Consider the following 9,954-nt stretch of genomic DNA (forward strand, 5'->3'; position numbering starts at 1 on the left):
CTGAGCAGCCTCAGTGAACTAACGATCTGGGGAGCCTCCAATGCTGGACAGTGAAGGGAGGAAATGCACCCTGCCCCTTTTTTCCTGCCTCTTTCCCTTGGCCGGTGCTGTGGCCTCTGCCTGGAGAGCTACTCTGGTCCTCTGTCCTAGTCAACCTGCAAATACACCTTAACCCACTACTTCAAGGAAAGGCATTTCTGCTGGACATGTTGCTTAGGGCCCTCTGGAGGGCCGTGGGCTAGATTTTTCTGTGTTTCTGTTTGTCCTTACAGCATGGTGGCATCTGATTTATCAGGTGAGCTTGGTAAATACCCAGTGTGAAATGCTCAAGTCCTAGATACTGTGAATGTGTGGGATGGGGAGAGGCAGCTGGCCAGAGGCCAGGCCTTGACTAGAGTTCCAGACAATACAAAGAACAGAGCGAAGATTTGTGCCAAAATTCACCCAGTGAAGGACACCTCCGTGCAGGCCGAAAAGTGGACTACAACTCCCAGAGGGCTGTACGGCCGCGCACCCGTCCCAGTGCTCTCGCGATACTGCGTTCCATTTAGCGTACGTAGAAAGAGCGAGAGAAATGCCGCGATATTTGAGGGCTTTCCTCGAGAGGCACCTGGGTGGTGAGCATTGTTAGGGGGGGACCAAGCTGGGTCGTGGGTGCACTCCGGCGGACCCGGGAGCAATACTTGCGGCTCTGTGGTGTGTGTATGTATGCGTGTAGAGGTGTTGACTGGTGAGAAATGGAATACAGAGTGGGGGATTTGGTATTGAGTTAGAATTCAGGCTGGGTTTTCGCAGTGTGGTGCCGGGGACTAAACCTAGTCTTGCACATCTTCATACACACACACATACACTTACCCCTCTTAGCTACACCTCAGCCTCTTCAGGCTGTCAATGGGTCCCGGGTCCCTGCCTGCCTCTTCCTTCCGTTTGGTGCTGCACTAGATCCCGTCCCTCACCCTTCCTGTTTGGGGCTGCACTTTGGCCCTTTCAGACTTCTCTTATTTTTCTCCCTTTCTTATTCCTAGTTCTGTCTTAACTCCACCCTTGCTCGTACTGGGGTTGGCTGGCAGGTATTCCGGAAACCTTTCCATAAACTGCCCTGAATTCAACTTCAAAGAAAGACACAGATGTCACACACTCAGGCTTCTACTTGGTTTGTTTGTTTGTTTTGGTGCCTGGGGAAAAACTCAGGGCCTCACGTGCTAAGCAAGTGCTACACCCTAGTCCTGGCCCTGTCTTTCTAAAGGGCAGAGGCTGCACTTTTCCACCTGCAGCTCACCTGCCTGGCTGGCACCCTGGGTCCTGGAGATTCAGTGACTACAGTTCTCAGGCATGCAACCAGCCTGCTCACCAGCTCTTTCTGCAGCTAAGACTTCTTTTGAGACAGGGTCTCACTATGTAGTTCAGACTATGTAGCCCAGGCTGGCCTTGAACTCAAGGCGATCCTCTCGCCTTGGCCTCCCAAGCTGGGCTTATAGTTGGAGTCTGACTTTCTTACCCACTGTGTCATAGGGTCATAACTTCTAACCTATTAGATGTCAGATGTGCCAAGTTAGTCTCCTGATAATGAAGAATAGGTTCAAAGGTGTAGGAGGTTAAATTACAGTAAAGTGAGATCAGATGGGCCCTAACACAGAATGAATAGTATCCTTATAAAACGAGACTAGGATACGGAGGACTCACAGACCTAGCGTTGCCCATGTGAAGAGAGCATGAGAAAGCAGCTATAGCAAGCTACAAAGAGGCCTCCAAAGGAACCAAATCTGGTGACACCCCCACCTTGGACTTGTACATTCCAGAACTGTGAGAAAACAAACTTCTGTTCTTTAAGATGCTCAGTCTGGCCGGGCGTGGTGGTGCACACCTGTAATCCCAGCACTCGGGAGGCTGAGGCAGGAGGATTGCTGTGAGTTTGCGACCAGCCTGAGCTACAAGTGAGTTCCAGGTCAGTTTCACTACATAGTGAGACCCTGTCTCAAAAAAACCAAAAAAAAAAAAAGATGCCCAGCCTGTAGAATTATGTTATGACAGCCCCAGCATACTATTTCATACACCTAACTTTTTAAAATTCATTCATTTTTAAAAGTAGTTTTGAGATGAGTTCTGTGTATTTTCCCTGTATCAAGAAAAAACTATATTAAAAAGTGATATGCAGGGGCTGGGGATTTTTAGCTCAGCAGTTCGGTGGTCTGCCTTGCAAGAGCAAGTACCCGAGTTCAATCCCTGGTACCAAAAAAAAAAAGAAAAGAAAAAAAATAAAAAAAAAAAAAAAAAAAAAAGACAAAAGACATAGGAGGTTAAGAGTGGGAAAAGTTAGGCCGGGGATTTAGCTCAGTGGTTCCTACACCTGCCTCTCATGGGCATAGGACCTGAGTTTGATCCCTGGTACCCCTCCCCCCAAAAAGAGTGGGAAAGGTCTACTGAGAGAAGACTCCTGAGACAGGAGGGGTCCCCAAGTGGGTTGCCACCCAGGCTCTTTGTCCAAGGGTATTTTATAGAGCAGAATCACAATGTGAGTCAAACTACAATCAACCTATAGGATCACAAGTATAGTTGCTTAGGCACTCTTGATCCAATAGGAAAGCCAGGCTATATGGCAGGCATCATTAACCTTGGCTTATCTGTCACTTCTGACATAGAACCAAGGCATCCCTGGAAAGAGATGGGAGTGTGGGCCAGGATGTTCTGGTCACCCACCTGTGCACCTGTTGCCTGTCTGGGCTCACTGGACCAGGTGGTGCTAATTATAGTACAATCTCAAGCTGCTGTTTATTTCTGGGGAGGCCTGCAGGCCTGGCTCTTGTGTCTCCATCCTGAGACCTGCCTCTCTAAATTTGCCTCAGCTGCAGTTGTGATGTTTCTCATCCTCTGCACTGACTGCTTTCAGGGCTAGATTCCTCTCTGACCCCCTATTAATTTCTGTCTAGATTAGCTGTCCATAACATGAGCAGCTGGAAGCTGGGACTATTCGTTCCCTGGCAGCCCAGCAAGTGGCAGAGTCCCATGCCAGTGCTCTACCTTCCTGTTAGTTGAACATGTGAATTGAGGGGGCACCCTTTGTTCTTCTTCAGATCCTGAGAGACTCATTACTTCTTGGACCCCCTGCTCTGTGGGTTTCTGGAACCCAAAGCCACCAGACCCCACATGGAACCAAGAGCCTCAAATCCAGCCACCACACCCCAGGTGGAGAGAAAATTCCATGTTCTCGTGGGTGTCACCGGCAGTGTGGCTGCCCTGAAGTTACCCCTTCTGGTGTTGCAGCTTTTGGATATTCCTGGAGTGAGTATCCCCTCTGGACAGCTCAGTGGCCCCTGAAGCCAGCCTGTTTCTCTGTAGTGCATTCCATTTTCTTGTTCCTGATGGTAGCATCTGTGTAGGTCCCCTGTGTGGTTGCTTGTGGGGCACCTATAGGATAGAGACCCCTGCACGGGATGAGCAGATACTAGCTTAGCTTCTTGGTGTGGGAGACCCCAATTGTGGCTCCTGATGCCTGTCCCCTAGCTTTAATCGCTAAGGTCCCATGGAGGAGGAGCCAGAAAATGTAGCAGGTCCCCAGCACCCCTCTTACCCCTCCTGAAGTGGCCCTGTCCCTCTTTTGTGGACACCACGATTGTCCCATCAGTCATAGGCACCAAGGCCTCAAGCTCCTGGTTGTGGACAGCTCTGGTTTCAAACTCTGCTGCCTCAGATGTTCAGAGACATCCCCTGGGACACCACTGTGAGCTGGGTGAGGGACTCTGCCCCTGTTCTTGGCCAAGCAGCCTCAGCTTCAGTTGGTTTTATAGATGGAGTTGGGGCAGACGTTCCAAAGCCTGGAACAGTGCAGTCTGATAGGAAGTGGCCCCGCTTCCTTCTCTGGCCTCAGAGTCCATAGGGGCTGTCCCTGCAGCCCTCATGCCTCATGAGCTGTGCTGGAGTGGACTCCGTCAGACACCTGTGCCTGCTCTGCACCTCCCTCTTTTCAGAGTCCATGCAGAAGCCTTCCCTGCTAGCCCACATACTTTTATTCTCCTCCTTTTATTTTGTTACTTTTCATTTATTTTTTGCAGAATTGGGGATTGAGTCCAGGGCCTTTGAGCTCCATCCCCTGTTAGACAGGTTCTCACTAAATTGCTAAGTTGCCCAACTTGGGCTCTAGTTTGTGATCCTCCTGCCTCAGCTTCCTGGAGTGCTGGAATCATAAGCATACACCATCCAACCTGGCCATTGCTTTCCTTTTAGACTCATGTCACATTGGGCTCTGTTCATGTTATTGGACAGTAGGTTTTGGAAGGTGTTCAGTCTCTGGGCTCAAGCTATATGTTTTTTGTTTGTTTGTTTGTTTGTTTTTTAGTATATGTTTGCAATACATAATGATGTTCATTGTGGGAAATGGTACATATACATGACAGGTCCTAGATAATTTTTGCACCCCTTACCCTTCCTTGCTTCTCGTCTTCCATCCCCAGGCCTCTTTCTCAGGGCCACAGGGTTCCCCCCTCCCCATGTGTTTTCCTTACTGGAATCTTCAGGCCCCTAAAGTGGTATGGCCCAGGTGCTGTGTCTGACACTTCCGGCAGAGGGCACTGCTCACCCACAGATGACCCCATGGTGCCCACAATGGCAGTGACCAGAAAGGTTTATTTCGCTTTTTCACTTGCCCCAGACTTCTAGCTCAAATGTCGCCCCCTCCCCACCCCCAGGTTTGGATAAGCAGGACCTGGCAGCTGCTCTGAGACTGGGCACAGCACACTGGGGCAGTGCCACCAGGGGTGGCCACCTCAGGTGCCAGAACCATGGATGGGAACTGCTGGCTGGAGCCTTGTGCACGGGAGGCCCAGAAGAGTTGCAAGGCCTCTGCCATGACCTCCCAGGGAGGCAGGAGCCACACACTCCTTTCCCATGACCGGGAACAAGTGGGTTTCCTGTTGGGCGGGTGAGGACAGGAGGTCTAGCCCAGGAAACAGATGGGCAGCTGAACTGGGGGACAGCACCAGCCACTTCCTCCAGCCTACAGCTGTGGCTGGGGTGTGCTGACCCAGCAGACAAGGAGGGAGGTGCCCAGCCCCCAGCCTGTTGGCCAAACTAGGAAGATAGGCCAGGTCTGCAGCAGCTTGGAGCCAGAGGGCACCAGGCTAAGAGGGACCCCCTGCCTGGCCTCTTGGGAATGCGTGTGGTCTGGGGATGCAGCACACAGATGACATTTTGTCTCTTGTGCCAGCCAGGTACAGCATGGCTGGAGGGAACACTTGACAACATGTGTTTCCTGTCCAGCCCTCTCCCCATGCTGTGTGGTGTTGGGGCTGGTGAGACAACCTGTCCCCTACCCACATGGGGTCCCCATTCCTCTGATCCTTCAGGGGACAGCTCATCACTCTGGCTTTGCACTGCAGAGTCCAGTGCAATGTGCTGACCAGGACCATCCCAGTGATATAGGGGAAATAATATAACTCCCAGCCTACCAAAGGTCAAGTTCATGTTCCCCAGAACTGAAGAATGAATTCCAAGGAACATGGAGGTTAAGAGTAGGAAAAATTTATTGAGAGCTAGCTCCTGAGAGACAGGAAGGGGTCCTAAAAGTGGGTTGCTGTGGACCCCACTTCACAGAGGAAGTTTAATAGAGAAAAATCTTAAGGTGGGTACAAAACTTATGAGGTGGGTACAATGTGGGTCAAAACTATGATCAAGCAATAAGATTACAAGTATAGCTACTTAGGTAATACTGATCCACTGGGGAAGCAGGTCATGTAGCAAATGTACATGGAAAGAACAAGGACCTTTTTAGCAAGGGATAGATGAGGGGGTCCTGATCACCCACTTGGGTGACTGATGTCTATCTAGATGTTATTGGACCAAGTGATACCAATTATAGTATCATCTGCATTTTTTTCCGTATCCCTTGGAAAGGGATGTTAGCCTGGTCATTCCGTCTTTATCTTGAGGCCTGGCCTTCAGCAGATACACCCCCATTCACAGTTATATGTGTTCTCATCCTCTGTGCTGATTCCCTCAAGGGTCTGTCCCTGTCTGACACCCTGTATTTCTACCTAATTTAATACCAGGATCACCTGGTGTTGGCCCCTGGGGCAGCCTTCCCCTCTGCCAGGTGAGAAAACACAGATGGCATAGGCCTGTCTAAATTGCCCAGGCTGGGCTGGAACTTGCAGTCCTCCTGACTCAGCCTCCTAGAGTGCTGGAATTACAGGTGTGTAACGCCACACTCAGCCAGATCAGGATCTTGTCTATTCAGCCAAGAACAGGAAACCAGACTGGTGGAGTGGTTTCAAGAAGGAGTTTCTAGAACTGCTAGATGAAGTGCAGGTGGCTGATGTATTACGGTCTGGCCAGCCCCGGCCTGTCGCACAGGAAGCTTCTGGGTAGAAGTGTTAGATACAGAACTGTCCTGGCGGCCTTCCACCAGGATGCAGGAGGAGATGGAAAAAAAGAACACATTATGTAGTTACGAAGAGTCCCCGCCCTGCTGAGGCTCCAGCATTTGCTGGAAAGGTTGGGTAAACGAATGATTGAATGAAAACTGTCTGGGTGATTTAGGGTCTCAGAAGGTAGTGTGACGTGCTGTCTTCCTATGTGTACAGAGCCAGGGCCCAGCCCTTGGCTCCCAGGACCTTTTGGATGAGTGATGGTGAAAGATCTGAGCCAGAGGGTTGATGAGTTGGATCCAGTGGCATCCGTCAAAAACCAGAAGAACCAGCCCAGGCCTGTCCACTGCTCCCCGTCACCTCTGAGACGTGGCTGCCTTGCCGGGTCAGGGAGGGGTGCAGGAGGACCTGCTTGGCACAAGCACTTCATGTCACCCTGAGACCTCTCTGTGCTGCCTGGAGGCAGCCTGGGCCTCAGGACCCCATTGGGGTGGGAGGCAGCATGAGAGTTCTGAGATCCAGATGGGGTAAAGAGGAATTTAAGGGCGGGCATGGTGGCACAAGGCTGTAATCACGGGACTGCAGCTGAGGCCTGAGGACTGTTATGAGTTTAAGACCAGACTGCACTACATAGTAAGTTTGAGGCCAGCCTGAGCTACATAGCAAGACCCTGTCTTAAAAAAGAAAAAGAAAGAAAAAATGGAATCAGTGTCTGAGCGTGAAGGCCAGCATGACAGCAGGGAAAAAGAGAAGAGTGATCCCCTCTGTCGTCTTTATTTATTTATTTTTGCAGTACTAGGGATCGAACTCAGGACCTTGCACTTGTGAGGCAGGGAGTGGCACCACTGAGCTAAATCCCTGACCTCCCATCTTCTCTTACCTATTATTTTTCTATTTTTTGTGGTACTAAAGATTGGACACAGGAATACCCTACCACTGAGCTATATCAATAGGCCTTTATATATTTTTGAGACATCATCTTGCTAAATTGCCCAGGCTGACCTTGAACTTGAAATTTTCCTGCCTTAACTTTGTGAGTGGCAAGACTTATAGGCATGCCCAGTCCTTTGGTGGGGGGCAGTAATAGGGTCTCACTATGTAGTCCAGACTGTCCTTGAACTTGTACATAATCCAGGAAGGCCTCAAACTTGTGAAGATCTTCCTGCCTCAGCCTCCTGAGTGCTGGGATCATCCTCTTTTTTGAGGTTGAAAAAGTAGGACAGCGACACAAGGGACCTGAGGTGGGGTTGGGTGATTCATCTTCTGACCTAGGCAAGTTCTTTTCTGGGTGCTAAGGTCACAGAATCATGGCTGGTGACTTTCAAGGTGTGTGGGAACATCTAGGGGGTGGGGCTGGAGAGGGCGGGAGGGTGGATTCATTTATGGAGAAAGCAGAAGAGGTTCCTCCAGATTGCTAATACAGGGCTCACGCATATATAGGGAGCATTCAGGAAATGGTTGTCACAGGGGCTGCATCAGGATCACAAGGAACAAAACCCATCAATTTTAATTGCAGATAAAACTATGTATTTTTGGATTCAGGTGATACCTTTGATGGAATTTTAGGACAATCTCCAGGACTGGGATCAGCCTGTTCACAACCAGCAAAAGATCCTACTTAGGAAAGGTTCATCCAGGTGTGGTGGTACACGTCTGTAATCCCAGTGTGCAGGAGGCTGAGGCAGGGGGATTGCAAGTTCCAGGCCACAGTTCCCAGAACCAGACAATCCCTGGTACCTAAACCCTTTCCTGTTTTGTGCCTGGCTTTTGGATTCTTTTGTATTGTGTTGTTGTTGTTTGTTTTATTTGTTTATTTGTTTTGGGGGGTGTTTTGAGGGGGGTTGAGACAAGATCCTGCTATGTAGTTCAGAAGTCAGGATGTCAAATTTCTCATGTGAAATCTTCAGTTTATGCATGAGCTTGAAACAAGTAGCACCCTCACAGCATCCCTGCGGGCTGCCCCCACCACTGTGCTGGGTCACCAAGGACTTGTGTGTCAGCCTTGATCCACTCCTGGACAGATGTCCTCCCCTGGCTCAGTGGTGCCTTAAGGTGTGGCTTCCTGCACCAGCCACCTCTTGTTAATCTGACCTTGTTTCTCAGGTGACACAGCCACCAGGGCCCTCCCTGGAGGTGGTGTTTCTCAGGGCCTCTCACTCTGGGGAGCAGGTCCCTATCCACCCTTGGTAAGTGGGTTCTGTGGGGCCTGCAGTGGAACCTGCCTGCACCCCACATCTCCAAGGCCTTGTTCCTGGAAGTAGTGAGGGGATATCAGTTCTGTCCCCTGGGACCTCAGGTGTCTCCATTGGCTGAGTTCTCCTCCTGCCATCCCAGGCCGCTGCTTCCAGCCTCACTGCAGAGTGGCCACACCTGCTACCTTTTATACCTGGGCACTTGGTGACTCATCCCGTGAGCCATGGGGAAGTGAAATGGCTGCACCTGGCAGGGCCTGACCTTTGGGTGACAGCGGAAGTCCGCTGTGCAAACATGCAGGCCACTGAGGTAGGGAAGTCCCCCTCCTTGCCAGCCCGCAAGGACAGGGGCTGCCTGCCTGGCCCCATATGGCCTCCATGCCTTGTGGTTCCAGTAACAGTTTCTCCTTCCTTTCTTGGTGACAGCTGGAAGTCACGGTGGTTACAACCGAGAGAGCCAAGCATTTCTACAGCCCCCAGGACATTCCTGTCACCCTCTACAGTGACACTGATGAGTGGGAGGTCAGTGCCGGGCCCTGAGCTGAGAGCCATCATGTGTCCACCACCAGGACAGTTGTCTGGCCTGTGATGCTGGAGACCTGAGCAGATGGAATGGGTTCGAGTCAGCCGGCAGTGGTGACGCAGAGAACATCTGTCTGGCTCCACTATCCCCTCCGCCCTGCAGACTCGGCTCTGGCTGCCTGGAGCTGAGTGTCCTTGTGCTTATCGGGCTGATGAGACCACAGAGCGCTCTGTTCCCAGCGCCCCGGCCAAGTGGCTGCAGCGAGGCCTGGCTTCCCAGAGCTGCTGAGCATGGCCTCGCTGCCGGGCACTTTAAAGGTTCCCAGCCTTGGGTGCTCCTGGCGGGATCTGTGCCCCTCCCCACCCCTCTGTTTCTCACCACCCCAGCCTTCCCCTAGCTGGACAGCCCAAGCCTCCCGCCTCCTGCAGCCGCCCAGGGTGCCCTGCCAGATGTCAGCTCTCTGAAAACCAGACCATAAAGGGAATAGCACAGTGGGACAAGGGGCGTTTGTTTCCGCAAGCCTGGATTCTATCAGGCTGCCGGCTGCACAGCCGCTGCTTGCCAGTCTTGCTACAGGAAGGGTTGATGTTTAGGTGGGTGTGGTGGCGCCTGCCTGTCATCCCAGCACTCTGCAGGCAGAGGCAGGAGGATTGCTGCAAGTTCGAGGCCATCCTGGATGATATAGTGAGATCCTTTCTCACTCCCCCAAAAAAGAAGGGACAAGCCGGGCGTGGTGGCGCATGCCTGTAATCCCAGCACTCAGGAGGCTGAGGCAGGAGGATCGCTGTGAGTTCAGGACCAGCCTGGGCTACATAGTGAGTTCCAGGTTCCAGGTCAGTCTCAACTACATAGTGAGACCCTGTCTCAAAAAAACTGAAAA

The 9,954-nt window shown here is 51.5% G+C and overlaps 1 protein-coding gene across 12 annotated transcripts in view; it reads left to right on the forward strand.

The window, feature by feature from the left end:
* The first annotated feature begins 559 nt into the window (after positions 1–559).
* The window catches only part of Ppcdc (phosphopantothenoylcysteine decarboxylase), an 86,527-nt gene continuing 77,132 nt past the window's right edge, over positions 560–9,954 (forward strand). For 8 of the 12 annotated variants that reach the window (XR_002025452.1, XR_780672.1, XR_004514312.1 and 5 more), the window contains exons 1-3: positions 1,907–1,945; positions 3,072–3,279; positions 8,978–9,073. Coding sequence is in view for 2 of the 12 variants with exons in the window: in XM_010626447.1 (XP_010624749.1) it covers positions 3,145–3,279; positions 8,978–9,073 (231 nt within the window). In the remaining 10 variants the exon portion in view is untranslated. The other 4 variants (XR_780673.1, XR_780677.3, XR_780681.2 and 1 more) reach the window with 4 other exon arrangements.

This window comes from Fukomys damarensis, unplaced genomic scaffold, assembly GCF_012274545.1.
Source record: "Fukomys damarensis isolate Sample0158 unplaced genomic scaffold, DMR_v1.0_HiC HiC_scaffold_25, whole genome shotgun sequence".
Classification (NCBI taxonomy): Eukaryota; Metazoa; Chordata; class Mammalia; order Rodentia; family Bathyergidae; genus Fukomys; species Fukomys damarensis.